This window comes from Syngnathus scovelli, chromosome 2 (assembly GCF_024217435.2).
Source record: "Syngnathus scovelli strain Florida chromosome 2, RoL_Ssco_1.2, whole genome shotgun sequence".
Classification (NCBI taxonomy): domain Eukaryota; kingdom Metazoa; phylum Chordata; class Actinopteri; order Syngnathiformes; family Syngnathidae; genus Syngnathus; species Syngnathus scovelli.
Window position 1 is genome coordinate 21,376,066 of NC_090848.1, and position 13,501 is coordinate 21,389,566.

A 13,501-nucleotide genomic window follows, 5' to 3' on the forward strand; every position below is an offset into this window, starting at 1 on the left:
CTATGAATTCTACACTTGCCTGCAAAACCGTGTACTCTGAATTAAATTTTATGATACTGACTACAATAAGAGAATCTGAACTAAATTGCTCTCATGAGGGAAAAGGTGCTTGCAAATAATTTGTGTCGGTGCGCATCACATTTGCAAGTGGATGTAACGTGGCTGGCTGGATGAATGAATGTACTCTATTTGCTTGTGACCTCGTGCGTCCTTTGACATCATTTAACTTAAGCTTCCACTGCGGTTTCCAACCTAGTACAATATTATGTTTGGGGGGGGAAAAAAAGCAGACAATTATATTTTTGACCAAAGTTGATAAAAACATATAGTAGTTTGCCTTTGCTGAGATGGTTTTAACCTGAGTTGCAGTCTTCACAGTCAGTTGAGATTCTCTTTGCATACTGATTTGGGAGGCCCTCATCCTTTGCTGATGCCAATTCTAATCATGCATTCCAAAGTGCATGGAAATGTTTTGCCAATAGAAGCATCATGTTACTTGTTGAAAGCAGAAAGGTATCGTACAGACAGCTTTACACAGGCTTGCGCAATGGAAGTGAAGAGAATGCGACAATTTCTTGTCTCTTGCTATGTGATGGAATATGTTTTACACACATGGTCTCAGTGCAGCAAATCTCAGTTCAACCTGAATGGAGACTATTTGATAGGTGGACTTTTTGACATTCACACTAGTAGCGCTGGCAGCCACGAGAGACCAGAGGCCATCCGCTGCTCCAGGTGAGTGTCCAAACATTTGGCATAAAATTTAAACCAGCCGAACTGTGCTTGTGGTTGGCAATGGTATATCGCTATACCGTACCGCATCGTATTGAGAGCTCTTATTTTGGATGATGAAAATGTCCTAGTCAAATTAACTTCTCCTTCCAGTCAAGCCTTGAGTGTGTCAAGTTATCGGCGGTTTCAGCTGATGAGATTCTCTGTGGAGCAGATCAATAACTCAACACAACTCTTGCCCAATGTGTCTTTGGGCTACAAGATATTTGACCACTGCTCAGTTTCCGACAATTTCCCCGGTATTTTGGACCTCATCTCAAACAACGGATTGATCCGACCTTGGAGTGAAGAACGGCCGCATGTGTCTGCAGCCTCCAAAGTCATAGGAGTGGTAGGCCCTTTTACAAGCACCGACACGCTGACGATAGCGCCGCTCTTCATGATGGATCTCATTCCACTGGTAACTCTACAACTACTCTACCAACATAGCTTGGACAGTATTTGTATCTAATTCTAGTTATCATTCAGAGAGAGATTGGGTTTTGAAGTTTTTCTACACACATCATTGCCTTGCCCACAGCTCACCAATTGACATTGGCGCAGCAGTTCAAAATTGCCGCCTTGAAAGAGAAGCTTTATAGCTGTCACACGCAGAGTGCTAGTTGTGCTTTCCATGGCTATTTTCTCCAAAGAGGATATGTTTTAGGAAACAGGATACTAGTAACACAGTTGATCAAAACACCAAACTACTAGAGCAAGTCTATCAGGAGAGATGAATAGCATTTCTGCATCCACAAATGTGAAATCCAGCAGGTTCTTCAGGGAGTGATGAAGCTTACCCGTAAGCTGTCAAATGCTAAGAGCCTCCCGTCTGAAGTAGAATAAAGAAAGTGTAGTGACTTTTGAAACATGTTATAAACATGTATTTTTTTCATAAATGGTGTGGATGCTTAAATTTGCACCATACATAGCTTTACTTGAAATTCTCAAGATATTCAGCATTCACGCAATAAATACAGTTCTTAGACGTAGAACAGTGATCCTTGATAGGTTAGCTTAAAGAGCATAGGACTATTGAAGTTCATATAAAAAGTTGATGTTGTGTGTTCATTTATTGTGACTGAAAACTTACATCTCCTCTGTCACCCCTTTAACAGGTCAGCTACGGCGCTGGCAGCTCGGCCTTTTCCGAAAAAGCAAAATATTCATCTTTCCTGCGCACCGTGCATTCCAATCAAGCCAGCATCAAAATGATTGTTGCCATCATGAATCACTTCCATTGGGAGTGGGTGGCCTTCCTAAACAGCAACGATGCTTACGGCAATGACGGTCTGGCGCTCTTCAGGAAGATGATTAAAGATACCGACATTTGTCTGGCCTTCGCCATGGATCTCAAACACAACTCAAATTACTCTGAAATGTTCCACCGTATTGAAATACAGAGAATAAAAACCATTGTAATTTTTGCACCCAAACTGCTGGCTGAGGCTCTCGTCGAGTCGGCCGTACAGTTGGGCGTCACCAACAAGGTGTGGCTGGCGATTGACACCTGGTCCTTAAGTGAGAAGCTCCCCAAAATAAAAGGCATCCAAAAAATTGGAACTGTACTGGGAGTATCTCAGCCTGTAGTAAAAATACCCGGTTTCACAGAATTTCTTCTTGCGTCCCAAAGCCAAGGTCCTTGTGACAATGCAGAGGAGCTTCAGTTTTGCAATCAGATTTGCAACTGCTCTACGCTGAGCGCACAGGATATCATCTCCGTGGACCCGTCCTACTCTTTTTCTGTTTATTCCGCCGTATATGCCATCGCTCACGCCTTACACAACGTCTTGAAATGTGACACGTACAGGTGTCTGGGAAATATTTCTGTCTTTCCCCACACGGTGAGTGACTTATTGGTTCAAATGATTTAAACTGTTTACATTCAGAATAGTTTGAAGCTCTGGAAATGCTACAACTTCATTTTTATTTCACTGTTATATTTGCAACTAGAAGTAAACGGCATGAACTTTAGTTTGAAATGAAGTGTGCGTGCTGTATGTGACCCTATGTTCTTTCTTTTAGGTTCTGGTGGAGCTGAAGAAGTCCAATTTCACATTGCTCAACCAGCGCATACAATTTGACGAGCACGGGGACCCCAATTTTGGATCTTATTCCATTGTTTTCTGGAACAAAAGCGGGAGCATTGAGGAGATTGGAGTCTATGAATTTCAACCCTCGCTCAGCTTTGCTATCAACGACAGTAGAATTCACTGGCATGGAGACTGGGAGGTAGGCAACGTCTTCATCTTTTTTGACAACTATTTTTTTATCACACTAGTTTTGTTTTATTTTTTAGCTGAGAGAGTGACAGTTAGAATCAACCTGGCCTCGGGGTGCCAGTCGCCTAATTAAACAAATTTCATTCTGTTCATGAGGCTGCTACAATCTTTGTCTTTTGCAGGTGCCAACGTCACAATGCTCTCACAAGTGTCCCGTTGGGTTCTCAAAGAAGCCGGACGGAATTCACAAGTGTTGCTTCACCTGTGAGGAATGTCCTAATGGAACCTATATCAACATCACAGGTACGTTGGTCTCAACAACGTCATTTGATATTTCATAGTATAAATGGGTTGACCTTGTTGGTTATTCCATTGCGTCATAGTACTTTGCTCTAAATTGTTTTTTTTTTCACGATACAGTGTTGTATTGTTGCAATACAGTATACAATTAAATTTGATCTTTCATTTAGTATTATAATTATTGTCGTTCGTATACGTCTTTGGCTGAAACAAGTTGCAGTGTTCAATTAGTGAGTCAAGGGTCGATTTAGCGGAACTTTGAATACAATCCACTAATCACATTTTTAAACTCTTCAAAACAACCATAGTTGTGCTGTTCATAAAACAAAGCACAGTAAATAAATTGCTAAATAAATAAATTTTTGTCAGTGACTTTTAGTATACAGGAAGTAAACAGTAATTAAAAAGTAGAAATTAGGAGACACCTTTCTAAAAACGTAAGTCTTTGTTAAAACAACAACTTAAAACCCTTACCACAGCTAGAAAAGCTAACTCATAATCCTTGTTTTAAAGCTAAACTGTGTCTCAAAAGCCTAATTTGAATCTCTAACCCGAGCTGTGTTGAAACCTTAACTTCAGAATGCCAACCCTTTTTCAAATACTAGTCCGGTTTTAAATCCCCCATTTAAGGGCCTCATTCTAATTTGTGGAAGACAGCTGAGTGTCTGTTTCCAGATCACGCTAAAGATTAGAAAGTAGTGACTGGTTTTGTGTACACTCCAGAGGACGCATACACGTGTTTGGAGTGTAAGGAGACGGAGTGGTCACCAGAAGCCAGCACATCTTGCACCCTACGAAAAGTGGAGTACGTCTCGTTTGAGGACAGCACTGCTATTTTGATCTTGGTGGGAACATTGCTGCTTCTCTTCCTGGGAGTCGCCATGTGTGTTATCTTTGCCCTCAACTACAACACGCCAGTTGTCAGGTCCGCCGGCGGCCACATGTGCTTCCTCATTTTGGGATGCCTCAGTCTGAGCAGCCTGAGTATCGTCTTCTTCTTTGGAAAGCCCTCGGTTGTCTCGTGCATCTTACGTTTCACGCCCTTTTTGTTGCTTTTCTCGATGTGCCTTGCGTGTTTTGTGGTGCGTGCTTTCCAGATTGTTTGCGTTTTCAAAATGGCCGCCAAGTTCCCCAAATTATACGGTTGGTGGGTGAAATATAACGGTCAGTGGCTCGTCGTCACAGGGACGTTTGTAACGCAGTGCGTCCTGAATTCAGTTAGCTTTTGGATTTCCACCCCCAAGCCGTACAATGAGACGACATGGTCTCCAGACAAAATTATCCTGAGCTGTGAAATCAGTGCCAAGGCGGCCACCGGTCCGACAGTTATGCTCGTGTCTTTGTGCGCCCTCTGCTTCATTTTCTCCTACATGGGGAAGGACCTCCCCAAAAATTACAACGAGGCCAAAGCGATAACCTTCTGCCTGCTCTTGCTGATCCTCACCTGGATTGTTTTTGTGACGATTTGTTTGCTTTATAGGGGCAAGTTTGTCCAAAGCCTGAATGCTCTGGCAGTGCTCTCCAGCCTCTACTCCTTCTTCTTGTGGTATTTCCTCCCAAAATGTTACATCATTATTTTTCAACCCCACAAAAACACACCACAGTACTTCCAAGGTATAATTCAGAATTATACCAAAACAATTAGCCAGTAGCACCCTGCAATGAATACCACCTCACAATAACCATTGATTAATTTGAAACAGTTGCTGTTATTATTTTTATAATAGACATTTGGTGTGATGTCAATTTCATTGAACAGCAGTGGGCAACGTGAAATGTCAGCCTCAATGAATGCCAGGAAATAGGTGGCTTTGTCTGCTTAATTCTTAAAGCTGAAACCTGTGTTTTAATCACACGTTGATTTTCTGTCAGTGTAGGGAAGCATAAAGACAAAATTCATTGTCTTACTCCAACATACCAATGGGAATTAAGCTGTATTTAAATAAAAGTCATTGGATTTTTCTGGATATTTTATGATCATTTTGATATTACTTGTTCAAGATCCTGTGAAGAATTTCAGGACCACGGAAAGACATCAATTATAACTAAAAGTGCATTAGTACATTTTTCCTTCACTATTTTGTACTGAAGTTTCACCGCTGAATTTCATGTCATCATCTGCACCTTCCTCACTACGTATTTCCCATGTCTTTTTCCACCTTCGACTTATCATATCACCACTTGGTGGCAGTATTGCACTACATCTTTCCCTATTTAGACTTAACCGGGTTTTGACGTAGTGGAATCCGCCCCACAGTTCCTAGGTCGTAGGTTCTAATCTAGTCCTCGCACTCCCCTTTGTGGAGGTTGTCCTCGCCGCGCCGTGGATTTTCTCCTGGTACAACTTTGAACTTTGAACTCTATATTTACAGCTTCAATTAAAATATGTTTGTGTTTTGTTTGTATGAAACAGTCGCATTCAATCAACATTGCACTATTTTTAACCTAGTTGCAAACCTGCAACCAACAATAATTATCATTATTCCTATGTAGGAATCCTTGATGACCTAAAGTCACGCATCAGTTCTGTGGGGGAGCAGAAAGGTTTTCCCCGCGGGGGGATGCTTCAATTGGAATTTTGTTGCGGCTATTCACCGCTACTGGACGGGGAGGATGAACCGTGAAAGTAGGAACGAATTGCTAAATGGTGACACTTAACATGGCATATGGCGCCGTGGGGGAGCAGCTCAATGCTGACACCAACAAATTGACAATTTCATACCAATTTACGACTTACCATTTGCCTGCAGCACACGTTGCTTAACTCAGCGGGCATGATTTGGTGGTTGGCTCTATCGTATTATTTATTAAACATTTACTACAAATTCACCATCAATGCAATACAGCAGATCTGTTTATGTTTTTCATACAATTTCAACTTTATTCTCACAAAACTGTATTTTTAGGCCTATATAACCCTAAACTATTTCTGACATTTTAAAACATTTTCCCTATTTTTTTTTGTCAATCGTCAACCTTACACTTTAGTTACATTTGTGAACTATGGGTACTCGATCAGGTTTGATCCTCTGGTCTTATGTACTATTTCAACTTTTTGTGTTATTATAGATTTATCAGTGCAATCCATCCTTTTCAAGGTTATTAATTTTATTTTTTTTTACAATATACAACATTTTTGGCCATATGCTCTTCATTTGTTGTTGAGGAAGATTTTAGAACAATTTGCTCCTCATCAATTTAATCCTTGATATAATAACTTCTTTAAATGTCAATATATTTTTGCTATGTTGTGACCCTATTTTACATATTTAATTTGATATGTTGGGAACTCTTTTAAGCTTTTATATGGTGGGAGACTCGCAATATGCCTTACTCTCAAGACTTGTGTGATTTTATCTATGATACGCTTCTTCTTGCGTGACGCACAGTGCTGCTGCAGCATTCCGTTCACATTACACACTGTTCATGATTATGCATTTTGCTATACGCAGCAATTCTGTTGCAGCAACACATTTGTGTGTCCCAAAAATAGCATAAGGAGCGAAGAAAATCGCAGGAACGCCCCTGTGTCTTTTCAGTTGGACCTTTCAATTTTCCACCCTGGGAAACCCTTGATGAGCAACTGGTTCTTACGAAACAATAAAACACTTGAGGTTGCTCCAATGTGGGATTTGTGTGGCGGGAAAAATATCATACCAAATAAATTCAAGAGATGATCGTGTATGATATGAGTAGAGGTTGATGCACGCAAAATCCCTAATCATTTTTTGGTCAGTGAGTCACTGCTTAAAAACAACGGCATAGAGGGGTGTATCAGTAAGAAATAAAAATAAATCATGAAAAAGTCACAAATCTATCGAATTGAATGAATGTGAGTTACAAAATGAGCCGAAATGTGACAGCAATACTATATTTTATCTATAACGATATTTTTTGTTGCATATCAGGTTTTATAGCGCGTGCAGTTTCCGTCTCCGCAGTGTTGTTTTACGGAGACAGTGCACTAAAGGGCTGCTGCTTAATTTTAATTCAAATCCCGCTCAAGTGGTTCCAAGTAAATGGCAGATGTTTTGCAATTCAAGGCGCATCAATACCCACACCCATGCGCTTTAGTGTTCAACAATGGCATCCCCCCACTCACCCGCTCCCTTTTTTCTCCCTCTTGTCTTTCACTTGAGGCGCGCACAAAGGCTTCATCCTCCAGCGAGTTATAAAGTTACTTTGCAGTCAGTTCATTTGGGGCCTTAGGAGAACCTTAAGCGATGTTAATGTGCACCTCTGCTCCTTTCATGCGCTCACCCGTGCACACACAGGCGAACCGCGACTATTGTGCGCCCAAAGCAAAGGAAAGAACTCTTTAAATAACCCGAGGAGCAGTCCATAGAAATTCATGATGCGCCTTCTATTTGATGTTTGATCAGAGGTGCTGTCGCGTGGCTTTGGCCCAAATCCTTTGTCTATATTTGTAATATGTATATATTTTTTATTCCACTGCATGCACCTGTTGGTGTATACCTGCTTCGTTTTGTGCACTTGTTGCTCACAACAAAAGCCCTTTGGTCACACCAGCGCAGACTCAAGTGCACCTGAATGGAAGGCGGCAAATCGATTTGCTCCGCTTTCGCTGTACCAAATGTGGGCCTGCCCTTGTCTGGATGAGAAGCAGCCACAGCGCTCATGGGAAGGAAAGACAGACCATGAAGTCCTCATGACAATAGAGTCACTGTGGACTGTGGATGCGTTGATGGATGCACGGATGGATCAATGGATTGGTTTGCACAAATCAACCAAAAAAATGACTCAAATTGACCCAAGCGTGTCGGTCGAATTTCAGACCAGCAGTTTTAAGAGTGTGTATGATTTGTCACAATGAGGAAACAGTTAAGTATCAATACGCCGCACTCAATTTCTATAAATCTCCACCATGCCGCCGTCACGTTACATCTTAAAAAAAGGAAAGAAAAAAAAGAAAAGGAAATGTAATGTAAGAACTGCCGCTTTGCCTTGAGGTGAATGAGACACGTACACGTAACTAAAGAGCAGTGGAGTGTCGATTACAGGCACTTTGTCTAACCATTGACTTGCAAATGTACCAGTTTTCTCCCCAGAAGAACATAGTTTATTGCAGTAATAGCATAATTGCTTCACTAATTGTTGCTAACAAGTCCCCCAATAGCCCAATCCTTACAGTGAATCCGTCGTAGCCCCCGTCGGCACGGCTCCATGACAAAAGCCCTACAAGGTTAATGAATGATCTGAGGCTCAAAGAGTAAAAGTGGCGCGAGAGCCGCGTCCTTTTTATAAACATACACTTAACTTGTCGGTAATGGCACATGCATTCTCGCTTCCAACTGGGACACAAGTTTCTCGTTGCGCCATTCTTATGGATAGATGATGACATGCATGGAGACTTTGAAGTGGGGTGCAGGGAGAAACTCTTTGAAAGCTTGGCCGATCGTCCCTTCCTTTGCCTGCATGTTAGCACTCCATTCTTGTTTGCACCGCTGAAGGAGAGGCAACACTAATTGAAATTATGGCGAATAATAAGCGAGGCGATGTCTGTCTCTGTTCTCTGAGGAACAGCTTACAGACCCTGCCACGGTGCTGTGTCCAAAGCAAGCGTGAAAACTTTACTAATGTGACGTGGAAAGAGCACAAAAGACACCACAGAGCTGCCTTGGAGCGTAGCACCTCTGTCAGATTTCATACCGATTACGCACGCATCACTATTGCATTAAATTTGTGCCCTGCAATTATTCGGTAAATTTTACGCAATTAGTGTTGGGGGATTTTATTTATTTATTTATTTATTTTACTTGAAGCAGGACACGCGTCATTTGCATCGCCGCGACGCGTGACGTGACAATATAGTCATCCGAATGTGATTGGCAGGCATGGCGTTAACATGTGATAACACCTCACAATTGTATCATCCCCCAAGATACAGAATGTTAACTCAAGTAGAGAGAGTAAAAGCTGATGCTAAAATATAATGTTAAAAAAATACACTTGAGCATAAATAAAATATTTGGGGCGCATTTGATCCGATAAAGTTCTGTATTTGTTTTGGCAGGAATAAAATCTTAAAAGGTTTTTACAAATACTAACATAAAGGTTTTTAACACAAACTGACAAATAATACTGGGGTGAAGGTGCACGTGACCTGACAGGACTAATCAAATAAATGACTATACCTAAATATAAATCGCAGCATCAGGTTTTTTTACCTTTGGGATGCAATATTAAGATTATATACATCATGCATCTCTCCCTTAAATATGAATTGTCAAGCATTAGCGACCAGAAAGCACAGGACAGGACTGGGACAATTTTACATCGGAAAAGGGTCGATTGGTAACTTGCGTCAAATGCAGGGTAGCCTATCCAGTATAATTTAACAAATGTACTTTTTTAGTCTGGTCAAAGCTTGCGAACAATATGTGCAAATTTAGCCCCATACTCTTCCTATTAGCAAACTCACTTATGTCTAATTAGAGAAATTGTAACTTGCATGGGTGACATTAGTGCGCGTAGGTTCCAGGAATAGAGAACATTTTTTTATATGTGTGCGTGCGATTTGATGCAGGGAAGGGACCCCTCCGTCTTCAGCTGCATCGAGCGTTCATTGAGTCGCGTGACCCTCATAAAGTACTAAAGCCTCGCCCTCACAAGTCCAAAATGCGGGCCCTTGCTCTTGAGTGGCTGATGCCGCGTCTCAAAGCTTCCCGACGCACTCATTGACATTTTCAAAGGCTGCTTTTTACGTGCGTAAAAGATGCGCAATGGGCCACAGTGAAGTCCACTTTCCCAAGCCAGCTTTTCTTTCAGGGAACAGTGTGGAGAATCGCGAGGCGGGGGACCGAGGACAAGGGGCGGCTCACAATTCTCCTCGGTGCCCCTCTAACCCAAGTACATCCGCACCCCCCTCCAAACAGCTTGGTGTGGAGACAAAAAGTCATGGCGCTCAATAGCCGATGAATAGCAGAGTTCGCTTGCCCAAAGTCCCCTTTGCAATCCAAACAATTTGGTGCGTACCCACAAATATTGTCTCAAACAGGTTGTGTGAATCGAGCATAGTGCAGGTGGAACCTCAATCGGGCCATGCAGTCGCTACCATAAAATCGGGATGCGTGGCGGCACATCGAAAATTACCACGGTGCTGCCTTCAACTATAGCTGGCGTGAAACTCCCAAATTAAAGTGTCAATAGAAGACCAAGCAGAATCTGAATCATGGCCAATTATTTTTCACTTTTGGTTTTAACGCTACTTTTTTTACCCCACACGATGCCACTGTAATGCGAGTCGTTTGCAATACCGCAGTCGTTTGCTTAATTTGACTTTTTAATTTATAAATGCTCCACACAACAACAACAACAACAACAACAACAACAACAACAACAACAACAACAACAACAACAACAACAACAACACCAACAACAACAACAACAACAACAACAACAACAACAACAACAAAGAAATGTGTCTTCTAAAAGATAGCTCCAACTTGAAACAGGCTACTGGTGCGAAAATATGACAATTGTGATTTTTTTTTAAAGTTTTCAAATTACGGAGATATTAATTACCTTTTCTATTTCGGTATGTACTATATGTTCTAGGGTATTTTGTTGTTTAGGGGATGTCTATTATTTGTGAAAGGCATTTGTTTTTTTCTATTTGTCCAGTTTCTTTAATTATGAGCAACATTTTATCTTCTCTTTTTGTGTGTGCGCTTGGTTTTGGCCGTCAAATGACAGCAGTGTTTAGCCATTTATCGTAGAAGGGATTGAGGGTGTTGGGCGTGGGAGGGACGGGCAGACGTCTTGCATTGAGATGTTAAGTGGGTGTGTCTATATAAACCCGCGCATGGTCCACTTTATCTTTCTGGCTGCGGAGAGGAAAAGAAAATCCCTTTAAAAAACAGGCTGAAGACAGAATGGTAGCATCTACTGACTGTGTGAACAAGTCCAATTCAATCACTGCAAATAAGGTACGTCTAAAAAGGTTGTGAATGTAATAGTAAAAAGTTTACTCAAATGCATTAACGATTTTATCTGAATTACCCAGGTATCCAAACCACTGATGGAGAAGAAACGAAGAGCTCGTATTAACAAGTGTTTGGACCAGTTGAAATGTCTTCTGGAGAGCCACTACAGCAGCACTGTAAGGATTTCAACCAGCAAATAGCATATAGCAAATAGCCGCTCCACAGTCCAACAGTTCAATACACATTCAAAACATTTTACAAAAAGAATAAGACAATAATAAACCCAAACATTGTAATCATGTTATGTTCAGGCATTGCTTTACCCTTCAAACTGTGGTAATATGTCAGATTCATATAGATTATTAAAAAGAAAAAAAGGAAAGAAAACAACACAGTTGAAGGCCAAAATATAATTTTATCGAAATTATCCAAAACAATCCAAACTCATGAAACACATTTTAATATAACAGGCTTGACCAAAGTGCTTAAACCTCACGGAATACAAAACTAAGTCGCATTACAGAACACAAGACCAATGAAAATTGATGGCAGTTATAAAGACAAAAAACAAACAAGAGCACAATGTTCACAACTCTTGATACGTGATCAGGGGCGAAAAGAAGGAACAAATAATGTTAATTATCATACAGATTTTTTTTATGTGTTGAAATATGAGCATTTTAACAGGAATGTTATTTTTTGTTATTTTTCTTGTACAGATTCGGAAGCGCAAACTGGAGAAGGCTGACATATTGGAGCTCACCGTGAGACATTTGAAGCACCTTCAGAAATCTCACACCTGTAAGTCTGCACATATTAATTGCAAAAATTTGACTTTGACGCATTGTTCATATTTGTAGTCCCATCCACGCGAGGAGAGGTTTCCGATTTCCAGAAAGGCTTTCACAGCTGCCTGGCCAACGTCAAACACTACTTGCTGATGGCTGACACAGTGAGCGACCAACAGCGCCTCAAGATGTCGCAGTTGCCCGGAAAACTGGACATCTCCAGGACCATGGATAGCGACACAGTCATTGCAGAGACGCGTGGCTTGCCGAGGAGAGCCAAGAACGACAACGCGACCTCACATAGGACCCACGGCGCGCCTCACTTTCGCCCGAGTGAAAACACGCGAATGCCCATGCATAAAGGGGCCACACGGTGTGGGCTGGCCACCACGCCTACAATGGACGACCAGAGAATACGAGTTACGCTCAAGAAATGTCACCTCAAAAATCCCAGTGAAGTTGGCAACACCCAGCACAATATGTGGAGACCTTGGTAGAACCGCTGACCATTTTCACGGAAACATTTATAATTGTTAGTTGTTACACTTGCACATTCTATTTTCGGAATAAAAGTGGCTATAATATGCGACTCTATTCTTGCATTTTTTTCATACGCATACTATAAATACTGCAGTGTTCGCCTAGAGCGCTCACACTGGTCAACAGTAACAGTAATCTCCTAAAAACTTCACGATATCAATTACACAGGCGTTTTTTATGTTGAGATGTAAGTAAACTTTCCGAGATAAAGTTTACCCCCTGGTTCTAAACTTACCCTGTTTCTTCTATTATTATTATTATTGTCATAATAATAATAATAATAATAATAATAATAATAATAATAATAATAATAATAATAATAATCATCATCATCATCATCATCATTATCGTCATTATTATTATTATTATTATTATTATTATTATTATTATTATTATTATTATTATTATTATTATTATTGCCGTGAATATAAATCGAAAGAAACTAATTTAACTATAACAAATATATTTCTCTAAAAAGTTATTTGTAAAATAATCATTAGTTTTTCAGTGCTGTTTGTCAAGTTATGCGTAATGTAACAAAATTATTGGGAAACTCTTCATGCTGTGTTTTAATTATTGTTTTGGCGTATTTAACTCGCACTTAAATAAAATACTAATTTTAAATTGGTTAACGTATTTATCAGCAAATAAAAGAACTGCATTAAACCCAGAAGCAAGCTGATGGGTAGTAAACAAATATCAACCTTACCGTACTGATGGAATGAGAGTAACTTCTGTGGCTACAAGGAATGAAACAAAATTAATGGCAAGTTTGCTTTATTGAAGAAAAAAAAAATCGTCAGGTTGTATTTATTTATTTTATTTTTTTGCTGCTTCTCTTTGTGTTTGGAGTACCTTGTTTTCTCGATGATGTTATTAACTGTGTACGTGTGTGTGTCTTTATGGAGGCTCTGCACTGAAGGCACCTTGCCGA

General features: G+C 40.6%; 2 protein-coding genes across 2 annotated transcripts; both read left to right on the forward strand.

Moving 5' to 3' along the window:
* The first annotated feature begins 65 nt into the window (after positions 1-65).
* Positions 66-5,210, forward strand: tas1r2.2 (taste receptor, type 1, member 2, tandem duplicate 2). The gene is made up of 6 exons (XM_049753509.2): positions 66-735; positions 886-1,192; positions 1,890-2,615; positions 2,797-3,003; positions 3,176-3,296; positions 4,017-5,210. Exons 1-6 carry the CDS (start codon positions 431-433, stop codon positions 4,943-4,945), a joined length of 2,595 nt encoding a protein of 864 aa, XP_049609466.1. The 5' UTR covers positions 66-430; the 3' UTR covers positions 4,946-5,210.
* Positions 5,211-9,446: 4,236 nt separating this feature from the next.
* On the forward strand, positions 9,447-12,616 carry her3 (hairy-related 3). The gene is made up of 4 exons (XM_049753552.2): positions 9,447-11,242; positions 11,320-11,415; positions 11,959-12,040; positions 12,100-12,616. Exons 1-4 carry the CDS (start codon positions 11,189-11,191, stop codon positions 12,522-12,524), a joined length of 657 nt encoding a protein of 218 aa, XP_049609509.1. The 5' UTR covers positions 9,447-11,188; the 3' UTR covers positions 12,525-12,616.
* Positions 12,617-13,501: the final 885 nt, after the last annotated feature.

Bases quoted from the DNA above. Each gene is read 5' to 3' on its own strand.
- tas1r2.2 (XM_049753509.2), top strand. From the start codon at position 431: ATGCCAATTCTAATCATGCATTCCAAAGTGCATGGAAATGTTTTGCCA. The intron at 2,616-2,796 runs GTGAGTGACTTA...TCTTTCTTTTAG, and splicing joins TTTCTGTCTTTCCCCACACG to GTTCTGGTGGAGCTGAAGAA. The intron at 3,004-3,175 runs GTAGGCAACGTC...TGTCTTTTGCAG, and splicing joins ACTGGCATGGAGACTGGGAG to GTGCCAACGTCACAATGCTC.
- her3 (XM_049753552.2), top strand. From the start codon at position 11,189: ATGGTAGCATCTACTGACTGTGTGAACAAGTCCAATTCAATCACTGCA. The intron at 11,243-11,319 runs GTACGTCTAAAA...TGAATTACCCAG, and splicing joins ATTCAATCACTGCAAATAAG to GTATCCAAACCACTGATGGA. The intron at 12,041-12,099 runs GTAAGTCTGCAC...TCATATTTGTAG, and splicing joins CCTTCAGAAATCTCACACCT to TCCCATCCACGCGAGGAGAG.